At 33.8% G+C, this 26,124-nt stretch overlaps 1 protein-coding gene, 2 long non-coding RNA genes and 1 pseudogene across 4 annotated transcripts; 1 reads left to right on the forward strand and 3 right to left on the reverse strand.

The window, feature by feature from the left end:
- Positions 1–1,812: 1,812 nt before the first annotated feature.
- LOC110671170 (probable E3 ubiquitin-protein ligase ARI8) lies at positions 1,813–3,941 on the forward strand (annotated as a pseudogene).
- A 305-nt stretch (positions 3,942–4,246) lies between these two features.
- Positions 4,247–7,285, reverse strand: LOC110671648 (uncharacterized). The gene is made up of 5 exons (XM_058129539.1): positions 6,809–7,285; positions 6,244–6,321; positions 5,148–5,256; positions 4,926–5,056; positions 4,247–4,795 (listed from the first exon to the last, which is right to left on the reverse strand). The coding sequence occupies exons 1-5, from the start codon at positions 7,154–7,156 to the stop codon at positions 4,568–4,570; spliced, it is 894 nt and encodes a 297-aa protein (XP_057985522.1). The 5' UTR covers positions 7,157–7,285; the 3' UTR covers positions 4,247–4,567.
- Positions 7,286–8,131: 846 nt separating this feature from the next.
- On the reverse strand, positions 8,132–26,121 carry LOC110671199 (uncharacterized). Of its 2 annotated transcripts, none has more exons than XR_002498056.2 (2): positions 26,029–26,121; positions 8,132–8,760 (listed from the first exon to the last, which is right to left on the reverse strand). It is a non-coding gene; the product is annotated as an uncharacterized LOC110671199 (long non-coding RNA). The 2 variants fall into 2 exon arrangements; XR_002498055.2 differs by having other exon boundaries at positions 8,132–8,763.
- On the reverse strand, positions 19,527–21,494 carry LOC131172174 (uncharacterized). The gene is made up of 3 exons (XR_009142720.1): positions 21,099–21,494; positions 20,302–20,358; positions 19,527–19,726 (listed from the first exon to the last, which is right to left on the reverse strand). It is a non-coding gene; the product is annotated as an uncharacterized LOC131172174 (long non-coding RNA).
- Positions 26,122–26,124: the final 3 nt, after the last annotated feature.

Consider the following 26,124-nt stretch of genomic DNA (forward strand, 5'->3'; position numbering starts at 1 on the left):
AGTGTTGAAAGATATGTATGAAGGAGCAACTACTATTGTGAGCACAATGAAAGGGGACATAATAGATTTTCCTATCTCAATTGAATTACAACAAGGTTCAACTATAAGTCCTTACCTTTTTACATTAATTTTAGATGAATTGACGAAACATATACAAGAGAGTATCCCTTGGTGCATGATGTTTGCAGATGATATAGTTCTGATAGATGAAACGCGAGAAGGAGTCAATAGAAAGCTAGAGCTTTGGAGAAGTACTCTAGAGTCAAAGGGTTTTAAGTTAAGTAGAATGAAGACAGAATACATGCATTGCAAGTTTAGTGAAGGCCAAACTGGTGATAGGGAAGGAGTTAGTTTGGATGGAGTGGTACTGTCCCAAAGTAATCACTTTAAATATCTCGACTCAATCCTTCAAATAGATGGAGGATGTGAGAAGGATGCTAGTCATAGGATTAAAACTGGATGGTTGAAGTGGATAAGTACCACGGGAGTTTTAAGTGATCGCAAAATTCCTAATAAGTTGAAAGAAAAATTTTACCATACAGCTATACGACCGGCTATGTTATATGGTAGTGAGTGTTGGGCACTGAAAGGGTCGTATGTGTCTAAGATCAGAGTTGCAGAGATGAGAATGTTAAGGTGGATGAGTAGTCATACTAGACTAGATAAAGTCCGTAATGAGAGTATTAGAGAAAAGATAGGAGTGGTGCCAATTAAGGATAAGTTGAGAGAAGGGAGATTGAGGTGGTTTGATCATGTGAAGTATAAACATACGGAGGCTCCAGTTAGACAAATAGAGCATATTAGGTTAGAGGAGAGAAAGAAAAGAAGGAGTAGACCTAAACTGACTTTGAGGAGAGTAGTACAACATGACCTAGAAACATTATATATTTTCGAGGATTTAATCCAAAATTATTTAGAATGGAGAAAGAAAATTCATATAGCCGACCTCAAATTCTTAGGATAAAAACTTAGTTGAGTTGAGTTATTTCATCGTCTATTTTTATCTGTCATACTTAATTTTTTTTTTTATCTAAAATTATCTAGCTCATCTAAAAAATCAATGAGCATTAAGTATTTTTTTTATTTTATCTTTTATTTATATTAAATATAATAAATATTTATACAAAGAGTAATTAGTTGATATAAAAACTAATTTAGTTAATTACTAATATATTTTTATAAAAATAAAATTATTTAATCATTTATTTAATTACCGTAAAAAAATTAAATGCGATGGGTAAAAATTGATGGAGGTAGTAGTAGTTGCTCTTCTTTAATTAATATGCATTGAAAAAGTAAAATTTATTAGTTACAAGAATAACTTAGTATTACATACCATTTTAATAGTTTTTTAAGATTTTTGAATAAAAATTAAAGAAATAGTTTGATTGTATTATTTTTATATAAAAAAATACTAATAATTGATTAAATTATTCTTATAGTATCATTGAAATATAAAAATATATTAAAAAAAATACATTGAGAATAATAATAAATAAAGATATAATTAAAAAAAATTATTATTATTACTTTTTTTTATTCCTAAAATAACAAGTAAAGTGGAATAAAATTTCTTTTTTCTAAATCATTATTACAATAAGATAGAGAGAGTAGTATGAGTTATTTAATTTTCTTTAATGGAGCAACATGAGTTCAAAATTAGAGAAATCAAATCTAATCTGTAATCGATTTTAAACTATGATTATTATGGCAGTAGGTCTTTAAGATTAGATTAAAAGAAAAATTTTTACTTAACCTTAGTCTACACATAATCAATATACATATCTGTGTCTAAAATCTTATATTAAAATTGCTAAAATAAGTAAAAAAATATTGATTATAAAAAGGAAAACCTTTTTAAGAGACCCATTGGATCTTGGATTACAATTAATCAATCGGATTACGAAAACCTAAAGTCTCTTGCATTTGAATTGATTGCAAACTCATATTGATTTGGGAATCCATTGGTAAACTATAAATACTGTTCTTATATTCTCCATCATCTGTGCTTAACCTCAGCGTGGACAGTCTCCATTAACATCTTTTTCAGTTTCAGCTTTAATGTCAACTAGGTTTCCGATTTTCTTACAGGGTATTTACTAGCCATGGACGAATACGATCCCTTGGACTATTACAGCGATGATTTGGATGATGCTAATGAGGATGAAAATACAGATTCTGATCATTATTATGATGATGATGAAGCCTCCTTCGCTGAAGAAGACGATGATTCCAACATGTTTTTTCGAGCCCCAAAACTGTAGGATCTTGAACCAAGAAGATATACGCCAACGCATGGAGGAAGATATCTCTGACGTTTCTAGAGTCCTTTCTTTATCCAAAGATGAGGCAACTATATTACTCCGTTACTTTAATTGGTCTGTCAGCAAAGTTAATGATGTTTGGTTTGTTGATGAGTTTGAAATCCGTGAAAAACTTGGCTTGTTAGAGAAACCAGTAGTGGTTCATCAAGATGATAGTGTAATTGTAGTCTGTGGGACCTGTTTTGAATCTTTTTCTTATGATGGGATATGCTCTGCTGCCTGTGGTCATCCTTATTGTAGAGAATGTTGGGCTAGTTACATTACTACATCGATCAATAATGATAGTCTTAGGTGTTTATCTCTGAGATGTCCTGAACCGTCCTGTAAGGCGTCGGTGGGTCAGGACATGATCGACTCATTGGTATCTGAAGAAGATAGGAAGAAGTATTCTGAGTTCCTGGTTAAGTCTTATATTGAAGATAATTGGAGCACAAAATGGTGTCCTGGCCCAGGATGTGAGTACGTGATTGAGTTCTTTAATTGGGAAGGAAGCTTTGATGTTACTTGCTATTGTTTTGCTAGAATTGTGACGAGGAAGGTCACCGTCCCTTGGATTGCGAGACTGTTAAGAAGTGGGTTTTAAAGAACACGTCTGAGTCTGAGAATATGAATTACATACTAGCCTATTGCAAGCCTTGTCCCAACTGTAAGCGACCATAGAAAAAAACTTGGGGTGTATGCACATGAATTGCAGGGTTTGTGGGCACGATTTTTGCTGGGTATGCCTTAGTCCATTTTCCTATCATATAACTTGTAATGCATATAAGACTTCGGATCCAGAAGCAAGAAAATAGAGATGGCAAAGCAATCTCTAGAGAAATATACTCTTTATTTTGAACGTTGGGACGTCAATAAAAAATCCATAGTGAAGGCCATTGCAGATTTCCAAAAAGTGAAGAATGAGAAATTCAAGCAGCTTAGCAAGAATCTAGACATTTCAGAGGCATGTTTCGACTTTATAACCAAAGCTTGGCTGCAGATAGTAGAGTGTAGGGGAATACTGGAGTGGAGTTATGCGTATAGATACTACTTGCCTGACAATGGGCCTGCAAAGAAGCAGTTTTTCGAGTTCTTGCAAGGGGAGGCAGAATCCTGGCTGGAAAAGCTTCATAATTGTGTGGAAAGAGAGCTACAGCCATTTCTCTATTGTGAAAACCAGTTAAAGCATTTCGACGATTACAGAAGAAATTTAATTCAACTGGCTATTGTGACAGAAAATTACTTTGAGAAGCTGGTTAAAGCATTAGAAAATGGTCTATCTGACGTCCATAAGGCTAGCAGCAGCAGCTCCAAGGATATGTTCGAAGATGATTATTGGTTTTGTGATTGCTGTACCTATGCCAATCCCTTCTCTGTCAATAAATGCCAAATGTGTACGCCCGATGATTATGAAGGGGCTTGATTAGCATATATAGGGCTAGGAGTCAAGTCAAATTGCTGTAATAGGGCCATTGTCTTTCTTTGATAAGTAACAGTTAGCTCTTCTTTACTGCTTTCTGTGATTTGCTTACTAGATAACCAGGACTGTACCTTACTAATACTAACACTTGTTATTTGGCTTTCTGATTGCTGTAATAGGGCCATTGTCTTTCTTTGATAAGTAACAGTTAGCTCTTCTTTACTGCGTTATGTGATTTGCTTACTAGATAACTAATACTAACACTTGTTATTTGGCTTTCTGTTTCTCAGTTTAATATTACTTATCATGTGTCTTTACAAGGTTCCATGAGTTCAAAATTATCTCAAGGGAGCTATGGTAAACAGGTATATGTCACCTTCCAATTAGGTCTCTTTTTGATGTTTACAAGCCTTCCTCATCCAAAACTTTCTAAGATTGTGAATTTTAATCCTTGATGTCAGCATTGCAAATCAACATAGTTACACCTGTACCCCTATCCTCTTACTCTGGTGGAAAATATATATTAGAAGAATAACATTCATATAATTAAGAAAATATATATTGTGCTTCTTGCTACAATTCAAAACTGCAAAAATCAGAGACTTAAAAGAGGCATTTCTCCTTCTTGTTCTTCTTGACACAGAAGGCTTGAGCATGGAATCCAAATGTTGGTATCCATTCCTCAATTTGGGTGAAATAGGAATAGGATTTTTATTTCTATTGTATAAGTATGCAGTAGAATATACAAAAAGGATGTATGACCAACAAAAGAATAAGGTTTGATTCCTTCTTGGCCGTCATTTGGCAAATATATATGCATTGTACGTATAATCTTCGTCCTCTGCTACCTGCCTTCTCTCGCAATACCACCAAGAGAAAGTTTTGAGAGAATGAATATACAAGCTGAGGAAATCAGCACAGCTCCAGCAAAACAAGCAAAATCCAAACTAGTAACCAAAGGTATTTTCTTGAATTTCTCCAACAATCCCACTTGAAGTATCATGATGACTGCATGGCCAATTCTAGATTTGGCTTGGGAAACTGATTCCATCTGCACCCATGTTGGAAGAGACTGAAAAGAGGCCCAAAAATCATCAAAAAACGTTAGTATTTATAGCTATATCAAGGAAAAAAAACAAACAGGTTCAAGTCATGCTATACGTATTTCTATTAATTGAATGAACTGTGAAAGAGAGGCTCACCTTCAAAAAGAAGAGCCCAAAAAGGCTTGATCCTGGCAGCAGTGCGTTTTGTTTCAAATTCTTAGATCCCACAAAGATGACATGCAACCCTACCCCAAAAATAAGCATTGCTGTCCCTACCAAGAACATGTCTGCATAAAAGAACCAACACCATGGTTCAGTAAAATGAACCATATATAGAGCTAGTAGAAGAAAACACTGAAGCATATAAGGTAGATATACCAATGGCTTCTATAAGTAGCTGCACAATTTCTCCAGCTTCTCCTTGATCTGAACTATGAGATAACGCGCCAAAATAGTGAAAGTAGGACTTCAGAATGAGAAAGCAACCCTGCAAAATATGATACAGAACTTAAAGAAAACAAAAATAATTAAATAAAGGGTGATTTACAATACAGTGATTAGACAAAAACCATAACTTAATCCTGCTAATGTAATGATTTAGTCCTGAGTTTTCAATTTATTAATAGCTTAGTTCTTCTGTCAAAACTTAGGAATTAAACAAGGGCAGATCTATGGCATATTGAGTGGTTCAATTGACCTACTCAATTTTTTTTTAGTTCATATATATATATATATATATATATATATATATATATATATATATATATATATATATATATATATATATATATATATAAATTACCCATTTAATCATTAAAATAATTTTTATTTCATTAAAATAATTAAAATATTATGATATTTAATAAATTTAGATTTATCATTTTGACAATTATTGTATTTATTATATAATAATTAGCATTTAAATTAATAATTATTTTACTGATTGTTTTAATAATTAACATGTAATATATAAAAAAATTAGTGCATCTATTGCTTCGTTGGCTTGTAAAATTGACGTTAATATGATTTCTTATAACGAGGCCTTAGAGACTCAATTACAAAATAAAATGAAAGATCAGTTATTAAATAATTATTTAATTATATCAAGCAACGTTGCCAAAAAATAATAATAAAAAAAACTCATCAAACACAATTATAGATTTAAGATTAAAACGAAAATTTATTATTTTATGAAATTATTTTTTTCCTATCCAATTATTGTTATTATTTACATATATTATCATATTTTTCTTAATAAATAGTTTATTATTGTATATAATATTTTTTTTTCTTTTAAATAAAGTAAAATATTCAATTCTCTGGTTCTGCCCTAAGATTAAATCATTACATTTTAGGAAAGCGAGGATGAAGTAGTGATTTTTGCCAATTTGAAGGACTATATTATAAATTACCAAGATTTTTTTTTCCCCAGTTTTCTATTTTCTGGAATAATTAATTAACAATAATAATTTACCTCCATAAAACACAACACTGAACTAAGCAACGCTCCCACAGTGGCAAATAAAGTAAAGAACCGGCAATCAATTATAGCCTGCGTAAGGGGAAAAAAATATTAGAAAGAAGAAATTATATATTTAATAAGCATTAAAATTATATACTTTTTAACTTAATTATTCGGTTAAATTAAAAAAAAAGTGAATTATTTTTAAAAAATATTATATTAATATATTTAAATAATTATTTAATATAAAATTATTAAATAATTTAAAAAATTATTGTTAAGTTATTTCTTATATTTAAGATCTTAAAGTTTTAATAATGATATTTCAAAAATTATCTCCTACAGATTTTTTTATTTTGTTTATTATTTTATTAATATATAATTATATTAATTAATTTTAAAAAATTAAAAAATTTATCAATCGACTTATTTTTTATTAACACTTGAAATAAATTATAATTAATTAAATTTTATCATATAATTATGAAATTATAAAACATATATATAAATATATATCAAATTATATTATTAAAATAAAATAATAAATAATATTAATTACAAACGAAGTCGAACGAACCTTTTCAATGAGCGTCTGGACCTGTACTTTCCACGGCTTGCGTTTAACAGCAGGTCTCAACAACTTAAACAAAGCATTACCAACAGTTGTAAACAAAGAAGCCAAATCTATTCCCTCATCAACCCGTGGCTCTGCAATGATCAAACTCTCCCTAACAGCTACTGACGCTCTCACAGCAGCCGCCGTTGATCTCCTTTTATCACCATCTCTTGAAACCATCTTCTCTCCGCCCAACCCAGAAGTATTTTTGCCGATGCATTTCACCGTCGAAACAGATGAAGAAGTTGAACCAGGAGGAGGAGCATGAGGAAGAGGCCTAGAAGAACGTAAGAATCTTGTGGTTGTCATTGCTCTCGATTAATTTTCTTGGTTTTCTGGCTAGTTGCAGTTAGCCTGTGGAGCTTTGGGGTTTCAGGCTTTTAAGTGTTAGCAAGTTGTTTGGTGGCTTATCGGGGTTTTGGAAGACAGTGAGAAGAGAAGATTCGAAGCATATTAGTTAAGATCGTCGCCGTTTTTTTTTTTTTGACCTCACGTGACGATTTTCCAACCAGCGTGTGGGGCCATAAGAGTTGTGAGCCTAACACGTGGCAATGCATATCTTTGGTAGGAAATAAATTTTAACAACTGTCCATGAATTATATAGTTGTAACACTTCAGTCCTTCAACTTTAAAATGTAATATAAAACTCTCAAACTTTAAAATTTTATATAATAAAATTTCTCTAACTTTTTCCAGTTAGAAACTAATGTGAACAGCTCTCACATGATATTTTATTAATATTTTTCTCTCATTTCTTATGTAAAGTGTAAAATTATTCTCTTTACACGTGAAAAATTATTTTATTTATAAAGAAGAGAATAATTCAATTTATACATGACTTAAGAGAGAAAAGAGAAATACTGATTAAGTTTCATGCTGAAACTGTCTAAGTCAACGTCTAACTGAAAAATATATAATTAGAGGTTAAATAAATTTTATTGTATAAAATTTAAAAATTGATGAAATTTTATGTTACATTTTTAAATTGAAGGACTATAATATTACAACTAAATAAGTTAAAAGACAATAGTTAAAATTTATCCCTTTGGTAGTACTTTCACCAGCGTTTTCCCTTTGGTATTATACACTTGAATTTAATACAGGCCACCATCACCGTCTCTGTTATCAAATTTCGTTCCTATCCTATGCAATATTATTTTATAAATAATTCCATTTGAAAAATTTTAATTATCTAATTTAGTTCAATTTTTTAAAAGAAAAATTAAAAAATAACCCATTCAATAATCAATTTAAATATTTTCTAAAATTAAAATAAATAAAAAATCCAAAAATTGAATTACCAATTTGATTAATTCCTTTAGTAAAATTGGTTGGATTTGATTTTTACATTTTTTATTTTATTTTTTATTTTTTCAGTTCAGCCATAATGCTGACCCTTAAATGCGGCCACGGCCGGCTTCAGATTTTTTTTTTTCCACCACAGAACAGAGAGGGAAACAAACAGGATATTCCTTTACATCTGACAAAACCAACCTGACAGGCCTGTGAATGATGCACTAGCGCCGATCTTCCTTCTTCTTCTTCTTCTTCTTCTTCTTCTTCTTCTTCTTCTTCTGCTCATTTGGGCAGGGAGGTCTCCTCTGGTCTTTCCTTCCCACCTCCAGCTTAGATTGTGCATAATTGTCTATGTTTTTGTCTGCAGATTGAGTGCTTATTGGTGAGAGATTGTGTTAATTTGCTGTTGATGTCTTTGTGGCTTGACTCAGGTGGTTCCCCAATTGGCTGGCAACTTAAGGAATGTGTACCTTTCGATGTTGCTCGCCAATCCTACGCTAAAGGAGATTGAAATGCCTGAACTTCTGCCTTGCCGTTTCCAGTTTATCTGGCATTTACATGGTCTTTGCTCTTTAACAAATGATAGTTCTCTTAGTTCAGCTGTAACATCCTCAAATCTACTAATCATAAATAAAATAAAATAAAATAAAAATATGGCATAATTAATTATGTAAAAATTAGAACTTAATAATGAAGACTAAATCGAATAAGTTAGAAAGTGGAGAAGAAATTAGGAAAGAATGGACCTGGGGACTTGTTTGAAATAATTAATAAACTAAGGGGTAAATGATGAAAGGACTGACTTGAAAAAATTAATAAGTTGATGGGAAAATTGAAAATGGAAAAAAAAAGAAAGAAAAAAAAAAAGGCAGCCAATCAAAATTAGAAAACACATCAAAACCTTTTAAATAAAGCCAAAAACTTCCCTTTCTTATTTTCTTCAATAGGCCAGCCACTACTTCATCTTCTTTCTTTCTTCTTTTGTCCTCTTAACAGCCCATTTCCTCTTAAGTTAGAAGGAGAAACACCAAGCCAAAAACCTTAAAACATCATCACCATAGTAGCCAAGCAAAAGGTAGCAAGAAGAGGTGAAGATTCAAGCTTGAAGAGGTGAAGATTCAAGCTTTGAAGTATTTTGTGGAGACTTAAAAAGAAAGGGGCAGCAGCTGGTATTCAAAAGAAGTTAGTGCCATAACTCTATTCTTTTGTCATGGTTAAGTAGGAATTTCTTGGATACACTAGGATAGAAATGATTTGGGACTTGAAGAACTACTGAAAACCCTAATATGCCAGTAGGAGATTTAGGACCAGATTACTTTGAAAATTCATAACTTTAGTTAGAAATATTGGATTTTGGTGATCTTTATGTCAATGAAAACTTTAGAGAGTGCCCTAAAACTTTGTAGTTTCGTGCAAACCCTAATTCCTCTATTAAGATAAGGTTTTAAGGCAAAACTTTTTATTGCTCAAAATTGAAAAACTGCCTAGAAATTTTCTAGAATAGAACACTCGATTTTAAAAATTCATAACTTGAGCTATAAAACTTGAAATAGGGTGATTCTTGAACCATTAAAAAGCTTATTGAATGCTCTACAACTTTGTAGTTATAACAAAAAATTGATTTAGTCAGCTACATGGTGAAATTTTTGCATTTTTTGTTACTGCTCTGACTATGACCGGAGTTCAGAATAGTTTGCACATTTTCATTTATAACTTGAGTTGTAGCCCAGATTTTGAGATGATTCAAACTAAAAATTGAAATGGACATATGAAACTTGAATTCTGGAGAATATGATGATGATACCTTGTTTCTATGATTTTTAGTTAAATTTCAAAGTGACTGCTCCTACTGTCCAGTTTGACTTGAGTTGGGAAATTGTGATTTTCACGGTAGTTATTCCATATAAGTTGTGAATGAAAAAGGGAATTGGTGAGCATGATTGATTGAATAAATTTCATGTAATATTCATAATATGTATGCCCCTTATAAGCCTAAAGCTAGGTTACATGATGAGAAAATTGACAAATCAATACTTGAAATTGTGCACAATTACTTGGCTTTATGCCATGATATGATTACTTAACTTCATGCCATGATATAGTTACTTGGCTTCATGCTATGATATGATTAATTAACTTCATGGTATGATATGATCATTTGGCTTTATGCCATGATATGATTACTTGTCACTTGAGTCATTTAGGCATTATAATTGGGCTAATGAAACAAATGAAATGATGCATGTAAAGAATTATTCATGACACTATGAACTATAATTATAATTATTTTATGTGGTTAATTGCTATGTCAAATTCCATGGGTTGTGTGGGAGTGAATTTAGTACTATTGAACTAAAGCTAGTAGAAGCATTTTTCATGAGACTATGTATGTTTAGCTTGCACACATATGGCATGATGTGTTATTTTTAAGTTATAGCACCACTAAGCATTTTGCTTAGCGGAAAATTATTGAACTTTCCGTAAATAATAAAAGTAAAGATCAAGAATCGACACGGGGGTGAAGGGCAAGAGAAATATTTTGCTCAAGACAAGGGATGAGATGATGTGATTTTTGTACACATTATAAGATTACATTGTACTAGGCATTTTGATTTGGAAATATAATCTTTTAATGTGTAATTATTTAAATTGTATAAATTACATGGATGTGAAAAATAAGTTTTGTGGTTGTAAATATTTTCATATATTATGTAAAGAGAATCTTTCAAGTATATTAAATTATTTTATTAGATGAGATGTTATATACCTTAATTTAATAGTATTGTGATGTAAGTTGTGAATAAAACCATATAGGTTTCACATGTGTAATGGATTGATATAATAAATGTGGACAGGGATATTCACATATTACTTACAATTATTAAAATATTAAGAGAAACTCTATGTAATAACCCAAATTTTAAAATACAAATTTTATATTTTTATATGGTATTAAAATATTAATTTAATAGTATCTATCTAATTTATAATTATTAAATAGTCCAATTTTAATTGAAATGGTTAGTTTATATATTAATATTAAATCAATTATCATAATATAGTCTGATTAAATTGTTATTAATTCTATAACTATTATAATAATTATTATTACTATATTTATTATTATTATTTTCTTTGTTGTTTAATTATTCACAAAATTGTATTTAGAACCAAATTGAAAAGAATTTTGAACATATTAAATTATATCTAAAAAGTATTATTTTATATATATTATTATTATTTATTATAAATATAATTTAATAATAAAAAAAGAAAGAAAAAGGGGATGAGACTTGGCGTGTGATAGTGAAATCCACTGTCACCACCAGTCCTTAAAAAAAAAATTTAAAACAAAAATCGGGAACCACCACTACCATTTCTCTCTCTTCCTCCACACTCCCTCTTTTTTTTTTTTTTTTATTCTACGTCGAGCACCATCCACCGGCCGGCGATCTCTCTGGCAGCTCCACACTCATCGGCGACATCAACGGTAGCAGCAACAGTCCATAATCCGGCCAGGAGAGAGAGGAGAGAGAGAGAAAAAAAAAAAAAAGGTCCTAAACTTTGAACACTCAGATCCGGCGATCCCGACGTCCGATTGGAGTAATTCCAGTAGCTATGGACTCCTAATAGAAAGCTCTTTCAAATGAGACCAGTCTCGCCGGATTTGGTGGCCGTTTTCGACGCCGACGAGAAGACAGAAAATCGACTTTTTTTATTTTCCGACGAGATTTCCGACAATCTGACCATTGGATCAATGATCCAAGACCACCTATAGACTCAAGAAGATGAGAGGAATATTTTAATGTGACCAGTTCCGGCAGATATAGCTGGCGGCCGACCACCGTGCGCAGTGGCCCTAGTAAGCTTTGGGAATGATTTAACTTCCAGAGGCTTCCTCATAAATTTTTAAAATTTTTGAGATACGGATAAATTTTGGGTAATATTATTTTTATTATTTATCAATCTGTAGTTCTTAAATGCAGTGTTTCTTAAACATGAAAAATTAGAGAAAAATTCTAAAAAAAATATATTATTAAAGTAAAATTATTTGGAGATATTCTATAGTGTTTGTTAAATTTTTCAGTGATTGTAGAATATTTTTGAAAAATATAGATAAATTTTAGTTAGATTTTTAGCATATAGACATATAAGATTATCTGGAATTATGATATTTAAATTTTATATTGTCACGACCCAACCTATGGGCCGGACCGGCACTAGGACCTGGGCCAGCTTAAAGCCCCCGAGGCCCGTAGTAAGCCTAACTATTCCTCAAATTCGTAACCAGGCCCACAATTTAGGCCCAATATGCACATAAAATAATTTAAATTAAACTGTTAAAATTATATTTCGGGCCAACTTAGCCCAGAAATTATCAGAAATAAAAATTAGGGGAGCCCAGCTCAACCCTGTTACCTCATTTATAACCATTTAAAACTCATATAATTTTTCTTTTCATTTATTAATTCAAAAACTTGAATTCATACAGTCCCTGACAGGCTTAATGCTACTACTAGCACATGCGGAGTCCTAAATTACAAATTTAGAGAATAATAATACAATTAAATAATCGACGTTAAACCTGCGAGGAAGAAAAGCAGGTTGCTCAGTAAAATAACTCCTCTGTGGCACTGAAAAATATTGAACAGGAGTGAGCGTTCGACTCAGAGAGTAAAATATCAATTTTAACCATAATCTCTATAACTATCTAAAACTAATGCACCCTGTAGAGTGAAATGCAACATCAGCAATAAATTCACACCATAGCATCAACAAGGTAATTTGGAGCACTCACGCACCCTGTAGCATCAATCATAATATATGGAGCCGATCTCTATCTGACTCTCTTAAATCCAATCTGTGCGGTGAAGAACTCATTTCGGACTTCCACTTAATAACCAAATCGAGGTCCCAATGAAGAACTCAAGCGTGACTACCCCTCGAAGGATCGGGTCCCAATGAAGAACTCAAGCGTGACTACCCGCCCTATCCATAGTCCACACCACATCACACGCACGCCAACGCACGCTGCTGCTCCAAATTACCGCAACAACATTCATGGCACTTTATGATTATCAATGCAACATAAATCGTGCCTAGAGTTTAACTACATAATTATATGCATATAAGTGATGCATGGGCATCTTGAACATATAATAATATCGAAATTACAATTAAAATTAATATTTTACTCACGATACACGATGACTATTGTGGTCTTGGATGCGAGAAAAATAGTGACCTTGATCACCTAATAATTAAATTATAAATTTATTAGTACTAAGTTAAGATAAAACTCTAAAGAGGCAATAGACAGCCTAATTCATGCAGGAAATCGTGAGTTTCCCTATACAGGACCTACCCAACTGCAAAAGGCTCAAATAACACTTCTAAATTCTCAATTTCCATAATCACATCTCATCAATATCACATGGCCCCTCCTGGGCCCTCAAAATCAGACAATACTCAATATCTTAAAAATTATATTTTAGTCCCTATAATTGACATTTTTCAAAAATCCACTCAAACAAGCTCTAAAAATTATAAAATTTTGCGCCGCGGTCCTTAATAATATTATAAGGCTATTACAAAATGAATTGAAATTTTCTAATCACCCATGAATATTTTATTCAAGAATTTTATTCGATTCCTTAAGTTTCCAACATCTAACATATTCTTAATTCAACCCAATTAAATATTCACATATTTAAACCTCCATCCTTAAGCTTCAACCAATTATATAAAATTTAATTATCTAAATTTCAAACAATCTTATATGCCCATATGCTAAAAATCTAATTAAAATCCATCCATATTTCTCAAAAATATTATATAATCACTCAAAAATTCAACTAACACCATAGAATATCTCCAAATAATTTTACTTTCATCATATATTTTTCTTAGAATTTTTCTCCAATTTTTCCTGTTTAAGAAACACTGTATTTATGCTCCATGACAATGAAATAATAAAAATTGTCTTACCGGTTTATCTGTGTCTCAAAAATTCCAAAAATTTATGAGGAAGCCTCTGAAGTTGAACCATCTCCATAGCTCACGAGCCATCACGGCACCACCGCGCCACGGTGGCGGCGCCGTCGCCGGCGACATTTGCCGGGTCTGATCATACCACCATGTTCCTCTCCTCTTCCTCAGTCCATATGTGGTCTCGGATCGTCGATCCAACGGTCGGATCGTCGTAGATCTGACGAAAAAGCTTGAAAAACCCGAAACTTCTCTCCTCCATATCTCACTCATCCGACCTCCATTTGCTTCAAAATTGGTGTCAAAAGAAAGCTCTCGGAACAAGCTTTCCAACGCCACCGGAATCGCCTCGATCGGACGTCGGATGAAGCCGGAATCGCGCCGGAAAGCCGGCGCCTTGCGCGCGTTTTCTCTCTCCTCTCCCTCTCTTGCCGCCGTTTCTGGTGGTCCTGGACGTCGCCGGAGGGTCGCCGGCCGGTGGGGAGCTGCTTGGGACGTCGCCGGCCGGTCACCGGAGAAAGGAAGAAGAAGAAGAGAGGGAAGGAAAGGGAGAGAAGAGAAAAATGGGGGGGGGGGGGGCTTCCTCCTCCCGTTTTTTATTTTTTTTTTATTTTTATTTTTTTTAATAAATGTTGGCTGTGACAGTGGAAACCCACTGTCACACGCCAACAATCAAATCTTTTTTTTTTTTTTTTAATTTCTGGGTTGTTACATTCTTCCCCCCTTAAGAAAAATTCGTCCTCGAATTTTTGAAGAAACAAGAGATATGGAAAAGAAGATTATCGGAACAAGAGCAATCATTTCTCCTCCAGCTATGCAGAGATGGGTAAAACATTCATTCTTCAAACTCTTCGTATATTATATATGATATTCTACTGTTCTCTGATTCTACTATAGTGTCCTATTTGTCATCATCTCTTTCTAGAGGGCTTTTATCTTGTAACTATTTATTGACCATTTTTCTGACATTTTAGGTATTCGTTATAACTCTATTACTCTCGACTTGATCTCTGATAACTTTAATTAACTTTGGCGCTTACCTCACTTTTATTACGCCCTAACGTGTCTCTTAGTGACTTCAGTCATCATTCCTTTGTTTCAATGATCTCTGTTTCCCCAATGACATAACTTATGTTCCTTATTCCATGGTATCCTATGAGTAGCTTTCCTGTAACACCTAATCTAGGCATCCTGTTCGAGATCTTCACTCTTCTTATGACCTCAGTGGTCAAATACCTATAAATCTTCTCACTTCCATGATATTTCAAATTTTTAATCTCCTTTTGTGTCATTACTAAGGTACTTAGACCAACCTCTGTCCATCTTATGTAACTAGTCAGGTAGAGTCTCCTCCAAGGGCCAAGTGTATCATTTATCAACATTGGAAAGTAAACTGGGTCTCTCCTTCTAGGTAACAAAAGTGTTCATATTCCCTGACAACTCAATCCAATACGACTTTATCAATTCTCACTCCTTCTTTGGAATGGAAATATCTAAACTTCTTTCTATAGCTTCTCAGCATGTGGCCTACTTCTGACACATTGGCACTCAGATCGAGGCTCTACTAATCCTTTAATCTATCATCTCATAATAACTTATTTTAAACATCCCTTAGTGTGTTCCTAGCATACCTATTCCTCCTTATCCTCATCATTATAACTGGCTCTATCGAGCTCTCTTTCTGTCCTTTGCATCTTATCCACTTCCCTTTTCCTATTTTTTTTTTTTTTTTGGTATTGTTGATATCTTTTCAACCTGCTGTACTTATTCCTTAATTTTAGTCCTATCTCATCCTTACACCTTTTCCTTCAAAGATGTCTATCCCATCATCAACTTTAACTTTCATTTTATTTCTTAGTCTTATCTTGATTACTAATTCTATTACTTCAGAAATTCTAACCTTACAATTTACTCCTACCAGCACATTCTTCACCTTATATAACACTTGTAATTAACCATAGAAAATTCTTTTTTTTTTTTTTTGTATCCCCTTTTTCCAACTTAACTATCAGAACATTATCAGTCCCTACCAGCCTTAGTAGGAAATTGCTTATCCTGGATGGATATGAGCCCCAGAACTATAAGTTCCATCTGAACTGACACGGCTATGGAAAATGTGTGCCATGCCTTAATTCTAAACAAGATACTTCACATGTTCATTCTCCTTAATATAATCACATATACTGCCCATAGCTTTCCAAACTTCAGCCTCAAATTACCCATCAGCAACAATTTCATCTATTGAAACTCATCCATAAATAGTACTTCCTCTAGCTCATAGTTTAAAACGGTTGCAAGTCTTGGTAGCTAACTCCATTTGACTCCTGTCACTATTCTGATCGTCCTTTCATACTTAACACTAGGTACATACTTACTGTCATTCTCATATCAGGAAATTATGTATGAATTGGTGCCTACCAAACTCTCCAATAATTAGGTCTCCTTGACTCAGTCTCTGTTCCTTATATAACCTTCTTAGAACCAGAAGTACAAGCTAAACTTGAAAAGAAAGAAAAATATCCTCTTATATTCAACTACGTCCGATTGTCCATATAATAACGTTTAACCTATGTTTCTTAGTCTTTCTCTTCAAATTTCATCATCTCTTAGCACAATTGTGCTCTACCTATAAGATATCATCTGCATGAACACTTTACCGTACCATTGTCCTTCCTGACATAATATTTTATAATTTATTAACTTTACTTATACTCGACCTCTGATTCATATCTATCATCGTTTATATTGTGCCCATAACTTTTGTTGATCCCTGAAAGATTTCTCTCACTAATAGATTCTTCCAACACTAATTCCACCCTTATCTATGGTCATTAATTTGATCTTTGAACTTTCTAGTGATTTATAACCACCCAGACTTGTCACTTCTCGTTCTACCGCTACTGTTGTTCTGTCGTTATTACTCCACTGCAAAGTGATTCTCTTTGTCACACTAACAATGTTTGCCTGACATTCATAACGAACCTCTAACTACCTTCTTACTATCTCAAAAGTCTAAACTAAGCATATGTATCATTATCTATCATTCTTTTCCTATCATCATACCTATTTGATCCCTTAGATTGACCTTTATTCAACTTACTACTTACTAACTTCGTTTTCTCTACCTAATTAGGTAGTCCGCTATACCATCGCACACCTTCTAGCATTTACTCATTATTATTGTATTCCATACCTCCATCACTATTCTTGCTAATATGGTCCCATTTTGGGTTCTCCGTCCTTGTCATTCACCTTGCTAAGAATAACACTTAGCCTACCCTATATCTTAACTTTGTTCCTTTTATTATGCGCTCTTCAGGTTGTCCTTTCATTTATTTCTTTTGTCTTACCCAAAATAGAACTTAACTATTCTATCCCTGGTTCCATTCTTCTTCCTAACATGACAGCTGTACTTGCTAACTATATCTTTCAGAGTCTCTACCATGTTATCACATATCTGTGCTACTCAGATTTGGTCCTTTGACCACTCTAGCTAGTACTTTCACTGGCATTTAGATTATATTGCATCTGCAATCAATTGTCCAAACTTTCATTCTGTACTTTCTCTATCCATTGGCCTTCTATAATTTATCTTCGTTAATTTATTTCTCTTAACACTATTATAATTAGATTATATTATTGTTTTGAACAATATGAAGTTAGAAAGGAACTCAGGAAATTGCAGTCATACCTTTATCGTATGATTTCTATTCTTGTCCTTTAGCTTACATAATACCCTTACTACCTCGAGAACTGATTCTGCAGTAATTTAATTTATTATTATTATTATTATTATTATTATTATTATTATTATTATTATTATTATTATTTTCCATGTTTACTCAATTAGCCAAAACTTAAGATTTCGGGCACCCAAACCCGTCATCCAATTCAAAGGATTTACATCCATCGTGATCTGATTATATATGATTCCTATAATGGAACTTGTATCATCTGCAGGATACCCGAGCCAATTACTCTCTACCACACCCTACAGTCCCATCTGGGACACTATTCCATAAGTCATCATTATCAGCAATAACCTTCAATCCCTTCTGAAAAGATAGGACTATACCCTAACTTGCTGCAACAAAGGTACTACATTTACCACCTTGCCCAAAACCATGTCAAATTAATGTCTCTTTTATCATATCATAGCTCTGTAAATCATCAATTCATAATTTCGACCTTCTCTAGGTAGTAGGGTTGTACTTTATTCCATACTAATACACACAAGGTATACTATTCTCACTAAGCTCTAAGCAAAATGTTTGTCATACTGCAAAAACCATCCAAAATTCCATACTGAATACTAGATAATCTCACTCTATAGGTGTCACCTTTACTTTGCAACTAATCCGAAACCTCTGGTCTGATGGCAATTCTTATTGTAACTCTAGCTCATGCTAGGGTAACTGAGTCACTGACTCAAGATATCTCCCAACTGTAACCTTTCAATATTCTAACTCTAGACTCCTAACCAGGAGTTCCCAACTCCTCTGCAGATATAAAACTCTGTTCTGGCATAACTGTACCAAAACAGAAGCCATCCGCAAACACTCTCATTATGGAGCACCACGGGGATGCACGCAGCTCTACACAATAATCTCATGTTGGTACTGTAATCTGCAGCTTACAGAGCAGACATCGAGAACATTGTATAGTTACTACGATACGTCCCGACAGACTAGGTCTCCTAACTCTTATCTCTCTTGAATATACTGTTATCATAACTTACTCTGACTGGGTCATCCATTGACGACTGCCAGCAGTGGTATCCTCATCCTTATCTAGGGCAACTGCACTTTCAAGACTCACCTTTATGTACCTGCGCCTTGCACGAAATGGGCACACCATTTAAACCCATACTGACAAAAATATAGTATTTATTGGAATACGTGTTTCCATGGCAGACCTCAATAAGTTTGCTAAATCTATTTCATATTTCTATGTACTCCACGAAAATCAAGACACTAACTGAAGTACTTTTATATTTCCCGATGTATAACGCAGAATCTAGAAACAAAGAATTACAGAAAAGGACGAAACAGAATCCTATACTCCGCATGTAACATCCTAACAAGACTCCTTTTGCACTCCTAATTATATTATTTCCCATGAATCTAGAGCCTAAGCTCTGATACCAACTTTGTCACGACCCAACCTATGGGCCGGACCGGCACTAGGACCTGGGCCAGCTTAAAGCCCCCGATGCCCGTAGTAAGCCTAACTATTCCTCAAATTCGTAACCAGGCCCACAATTTAGGCCCAATATGCACATAAAATAATTTAAATTAAACTGTTAAAATTATATTTCGGGCCAACTTAGCCCAGAAATTATCAGAAATAAAAATTAGGGGAGCCCAGCTCAACCCTGTTACCTCATTTATAACCATTTAAAACTCATATAATTTTTCTTTTCATTTATTAATTCAAAAACTTGAATTCATACAGTCCCTGACAGGCTTAATGCTACTACTAGCACATGCGGAGTCCTAAATTACAAATTTAGAGAATAATAATACAATTAAATAATCGACGTTAAACCTGCGAGGAAGAAAACAGGTTGCTCTGTAAAATAACTCCTCCTGTGGCCTGGAAAAATATTGAACAGGAGTGAGCGTTCGACTCAGAGAGTAAAATATCAATTTTAACCATAATCTCTATAACTATCTAAAACTAATGCACCCTGTAGAGTGAAATGCAACATCAGCAATAAATTCACACCATAGCATCAACAAGGTAATTTGGAGCACTCACGCACCCTGTAGCATCAATCATAATATATGGGAGCTGATCCCCTATACAGCTCTCTTAAATCCAATCTGGTGCCAGCGAAGAACTCAGCTCGGACTTCCACTTAATAACCAAATCGAGGGTCCCAGCGAAGAACTCAAGCCGTGACTACCCCTCGAAGGATCGGGTCCCAGCGAAGAACTCAAGCCGTGACTACCCGTCCTATCCATAGTCCACACCACATCACACGCACGCCAACGCACGCACACTGCTCCAAATTACCGCAACAACATTCATGGCACTTTAACAGTTATCAATGCAACATAAATCGTGCCTAGAGTTTAACTACATAATTATATGCATATAAGTGATGCATGGGCATGCTGAACATATAATAATATCGAAATTACAATTAAAATTAATATTTTACTCACAGTACACCGATGACTATTGTGGCTGCTGGATGCAGAAAAATAGCTGACCTTGATCACCTAATAATTAAATTATAAATTTATTAGTACTAAGTTAAGATAAAACTCTAAAGAGGCAATAGACAGCCTAATTCATGCCGGAAATCCGGCAGAGTTTCCCCTATACCTGGGACATACCCAACCTGCAAAAAGGCTCAAATAACACTTCTAAATTCTCAATTTCCATAATCACATCTCATCAATATCACATGGCCCCTCCTGGGCCCTCAAAATCAGACAATACTCAATATCTTAAAAATTACATTTTAGTCCCTATAATTGACATTTTTCAAAAATCCACTCAAACAAGCTCTAAAAATTCTAAAATTTTTGCATGATCTTAATAATATTATAAGGCTATTACAAAATGAATTGAAATTTTCTAATCACCCATGAATATTTTATTCAAGAATTTTATTCGATTCCTTAAGTTTCCAACATCTAACATATTCTTAATTCAACCCAATTAAATATTCACATATTTAAACCTCCATCCTCAAGCTTCAACCAATTATATAAAATTTAATTATCTAAATTTCAAACAATCTTATATGCCCATATGCTAAAAATCTAATTAAAATCCATCCATATTTCTCAAAAATATTCTATAATCACTCAAAAATTCAACTAACACCATAGAATATCTCCAAATAATTTTACTTTCATCATATATTTTTCTTAGAATTTTTCTCCAATTTTTCCTGTTTAAGAAACACTGTATTTATGCTCCACAGACAGCGAAATAATGAAAATTGTCTTACCCGAAGTTTATCTGTGTCTCAAAAATTCCAAAAATTTATGAGGAAGCCTCTGGAAGTTGAACCATCTCCATAGCTCACCGGAGCCACCGCCGGCACCACCGCGCACGGTGGCCGGCCGCCGGTCGCCGGCGACATTTGCCGGGTCTGATCATACCACCATGTTCCTCTCCTCTTCCTCAGTCCATATGTGGTCTCGGATCGTCGATCCAACGGTCGGATCGTCGTAGATCTGACGAAAAAGCTTGAAAAACCCGAAACTTCTCTCCTCCATATCTCACTCATCCGACCTCCATTTGCTTCAAAATTTGTGTCAAAAGAAAGCTCTCGGAACAAGCTTTCCAACGCCACCGGAATCGCCTCGATCGGACGTCGGATGAAGCCGGAATCGCGCCGGAAAGCCGCGCCTTTGCGTTCTCTCCTCTTCCTCTCTTGCTGCCGTTTCGTGGTCTGACGTCGCGGAGGGTCGCCGGCGGTGGGGAGCTGCTGGGACGCCGCCGTCGGTCGCGATAAAGGAAGAAGAAGAAGAGAGGGAAGGAAAGGGAGAGAAGAGAAAAATGGGGGCTTCCTCCTCCCGTTTTTGATTTTTTTTTTTTTTTTTTTTTAATAAATGTTGGCTATGACAGTGGAAACCCACTGTCACACTCCAACAATCAAATCTTTTTTTTTTTTTTTTAATTTCTGGGTTGTTACATATATGATTGGTTGAAACTTGAGAATAGAGGTTTAAATATGTGAATATTGAATTAGGTTGAATTAAGAATATGTTAGTTGTTAGATACTTATGGAATTGAGAAATATTCTTGAATGCGGGTGATTAAAAAATTGAAATTCCTTTTGCAATAGCCTTGTAATATTGTTAAAGACTGTAGGACAAAATTTTAGAATTTTTAGAACTCGTTTGAGTAATTTTTGCAAAAAGGTTAATTTCAGGGATTAAAATATAATTTTCAAGATTGTGAGTATTGATTGTTTTGGAGGGCCCAGGAGGAGCACTATGTTGTTGATGAGATATGGATTGAGATATGTGATTTTAGAAATGTGATTTGAACCACGTTGCAGGTTGGATAGATCTTAGGTACAGGGGAGACTCTGCTGAATTTCCGGCATAAATTAGGGTGTCATTATTTTTTTAAAATTCTTAATTTGGGTTAACACTGATAAATTTATAACATAATTATCTAGGTGATCGGAGTCATTCCTCCTCTCAACCACTGCAGCAGTTTCTGATCAATCTGTGAGTAAAATATTAATTTTAATTATAATTTCAATATTATTATATGTTCAGGTATACCCATGCATCACTTATAACTATATATCTATGTAGTTAAATACTAGGCACATTTTATATTGCATTCTTAATTGATGAAGTGCCATGAATATTGTTTATAGTAATTTGAAGTAGTATGCGTGCGTTAGCGTGCGTGTGGTGTGTGGTATTGGATATGGATAGGACGGGTAGACGCGGCTTGAGAGACACTTGCTGGGACCCAGTCCTTTATGGATAAGTCGGAGTAGACACGGCTCGAGATGATCTCGCTAGCCCCTGCATTTGGTTTATTAAGCGAAAGTTCGGCTTGAGAGACACTCGCTAGTAAAAGTTGAATTAAAAGAGCTGTATAGGGGGATCAACTCCCGTATATGTACTGTTTGAATATGATTAGGTGTGTGAGTGCCCCAAATTACCTTTTTACTGTTATGATATGATTGTATAAAAATTATTATGGTGTTGCATTCCACTCTTTAGGATACATTAGCTTTAGATAGCTATAGAAATTGTACTTAAAATTAGTATTTTACTCTTTGAGTCGAACGCTCACTCATGTTCACCTTATTTTTCCAGGTTACAGGAGGAGCCTTTTTTTTTTCAGGATAACCTACTTTTTTTTTTGCAGATTATCAATATTTACTTAATTGTATTTATTATTCTCTAAATTTATAATTTAGAACTCCGCATGTACTAGCAGTAGCATTAATCTTGTTAGGGACTATATGAATTTAAGTTTTTATGTAACTGTACCAAAATTTTTTATGATTTTTAAATAGTTTGTAAATGATGTAACAGAGTTGAGTTAAACTCCCCTAATATGAGTTTCTGACAATTATTGGGTTAAGTTGACTCGAAATAAAATTATAATAGTTTAATTTAAATTATTTTATATGTATATTGCGCCTAAATTGTGGGTCTGATCATGAGTTTGAAAACAATAAGGCTTACTACGGGCCTTGGAGGCTTTATGTCAGCCCAGGTCCTAGTGCTGGTTCGGCCCATAGGTTGGGTCGTAACACTCTGTCCATTTTCTGTTAAAAATTTTAAATTAAATTTCACTAATTGGAAAATTTTAAATAAGTGAAACATTTATCAATTAATTTACTTATGAATTAAATAAATTGAAAATTTGTAAATCGCCCTTTATTTTCTCCAATTGAAGCATAAATAGGAATTAAAGTAAACCAAGCTTCACCTTGGAGAGAGAGTGTTAACCCTTGAGATATACTCTTGGACGTGTCTCGGGGGCATTTACACACTGCTCCAACTGCGGATAAGGTTTGGGTGTTACATAGCCATGCCCAAGTGATAATTTCTATCTAAGAGTTTCTGATTAGATTTGAGCTTATTACTATCTACTAACGCCTTAACAAACATTCATAGGACATTTTGAGTACTCGTGTAAAACTGGCTCGTTGACTCTGACGAATTGGCACCAACATAAATCAGAAGAACGCTTGCACACTTTCCCATCTTCACAGAGACAATGTGTAGTTGTAAAAGCTTCCTTATGTTTTCAGAACTAATGTTTAACAAGAAATTTTTCATGCCTCCCATTGTGGATGAGATGGTTTTCTGGAAGACAGAAGGCTAAAATTTATAGTTAATTTAATTTAATATTTTAAATCATTTTTAATCAGGTTAAATAACATTTTAATTATATTGTTGCAGCATTTTCACTTCCTTCCAGTGTTTTTCAATAGGTCGATGTTGAAGCATGTAATACTATTGCTTCAAACTCTAAATTTTCTACAAGTTCCAAGGATGTAGCTTATGTATTTTGTTTGAACTTAAATCCTGAAATCTAGCAATAAAAGTTGATATGAAATGTCTAAACTAGTAAGACTAATCTTTTAAGTAAAGGGCTCCATTCCTCTCTTAGTTGATTAGGTAGAAACCATGTGATGTTTTACTCTATAAATAGTCATGTATTGCTAGAAATATGTAAGAAAGAAAAGAGAGAAATCAATATCGATTTCAGCAGAAATCTCTCCCCTTTTTCTTAGTTTTTTTTTTTTATTCTTCCTTCAAATCCAACAATAGTATCAGAATTTTTTGATCTTAAGGGACCTGATTAGCCTTTGTTATTGATTAAAGTATGCGATAGCCTATAGGAGGGGGGTTGCTCCAAGAAGAAATTTCACTCAAGAATGGTTGAAAACATGGTTGTTCCAAGAAGACAAATAATGCTCTATAAAAGAATTCAAAAGATGTGCTCCAAAGACAACCAATCAAAGCAGAAATTGGAGAGATGATGCTCCAAGATAACTTAATTTGCAGTCTTCAGTAAAAGTAACAAGGGGTGTTAAAGCATGTAAATTCCACCACTTCCAAGGATGTAGTTTATGTATTTTTTTTTTAATTCAAATCCTGAAATCAAGCTACAAAAGTAGATATGAAATGTCTAAACTTATAAAACTAATCTTCTAAATAAGGTGCTCCATTATTCTCTTAGTTGATTAGGTAGAAACCATGGGACATTTTTTGCTTTATAAATAGCCATGTATTGATGATGATGTCAAGTTAATGAATTCCTAACAGTGGAAATTATTTTTACGGAAACCAAATGCATCTCCAAAATTATTGGGATTTTCAATTTGCCTGGCAGCTTTTGTACTACTTTCTTATTTCATAACCTGGGGAGAGGTTGGAAAACAGTGGAGAGAGAGCAGGACATGGTTTTCAACAAAGACAAAATAAATATTTTCTCACAAACATATAGAAGAGGCAAGGCAAGGACAAAAAGAAAACATACACTCATGGCTCAAACAGGGATATACGAATAGAAAAACGAAGACACACTTTGTCTTTCTCTTTTTTTTTTTTTTTTTCCCTTCTTCAGTTTCATCACTTTCTTCTCCTCTCAACTCACTCCTATTCTCAGCTCTCTCACAGCAGCTCCTAGGTGAAAGATTTTATTGGTCAACAACTATTATAACAATTAATTTCCTTTAAAGCAAAGATAATTATTGCTTTTTAACTAAAACATAGAGCATTCCAGCAAAATCTCAGCAATTTCAACACTTTTCTATAAAGGAATGCCACTGAATTGGGGGATTTTAATAGGTAAAATACCCACAAAAATAGCATACCTAAACCAATCCAATACCCAAAAATATCTAACTTCTTGTCATTCCTACATCAAGCTTTTGGACCAAAGCTCAGATGCCAAATTATGTTTTCTGCCAATAATTCTATGGCTCAACTCCAAACCACATAAATTAGCCAAACACATGCATGATGAAAGCTTATTAACACATATTAAATACACTAGTTAAAAGGACTGAGTTGTTCTTGAATCATTAGAAAATCAGGGATTTTCCAATTAATTGGCTCCACCTCCACTACTTTAGTACTGAAACAATTAGAATTTAGCAAAATCAAAGTACACAGGAGAAGCTTTGAAGTAACGAACAATAATAAGCATTAACTCAGTAACCGGCGAACCATTTGTTTTGGATAAAAAAAAATAGACACAATGAAACCTTATCATGCGGCTCAAAAAGTGCTTGAAACCTTATCATGGGCAAAATACCTCAGGAAATAAAAGGTCTTGCTCATCATCATCGCCGCATTTGTTTCCCACAAATTAGAATTCTCATCTTCATCAACAGTTAGCATAAACCAAAAATTTCGAAAAATCTAAATCTAAAATTAGCTTACCAGAATAACCCAGCCTGAATCTGACATCTAGGCTACAAACAGAAGAATATCTTTCCTGGAGGAAGCGTTGTCTATGGCCTCATCTTCATCTTTTCA

The sequence above is a fragment of the Hevea brasiliensis genome, chromosome 2 (assembly GCF_030052815.1).
Source record: "Hevea brasiliensis isolate MT/VB/25A 57/8 chromosome 2, ASM3005281v1, whole genome shotgun sequence".
Lineage (NCBI taxonomy): Eukaryota > Viridiplantae > Streptophyta > Magnoliopsida > Malpighiales > Euphorbiaceae > Hevea > Hevea brasiliensis.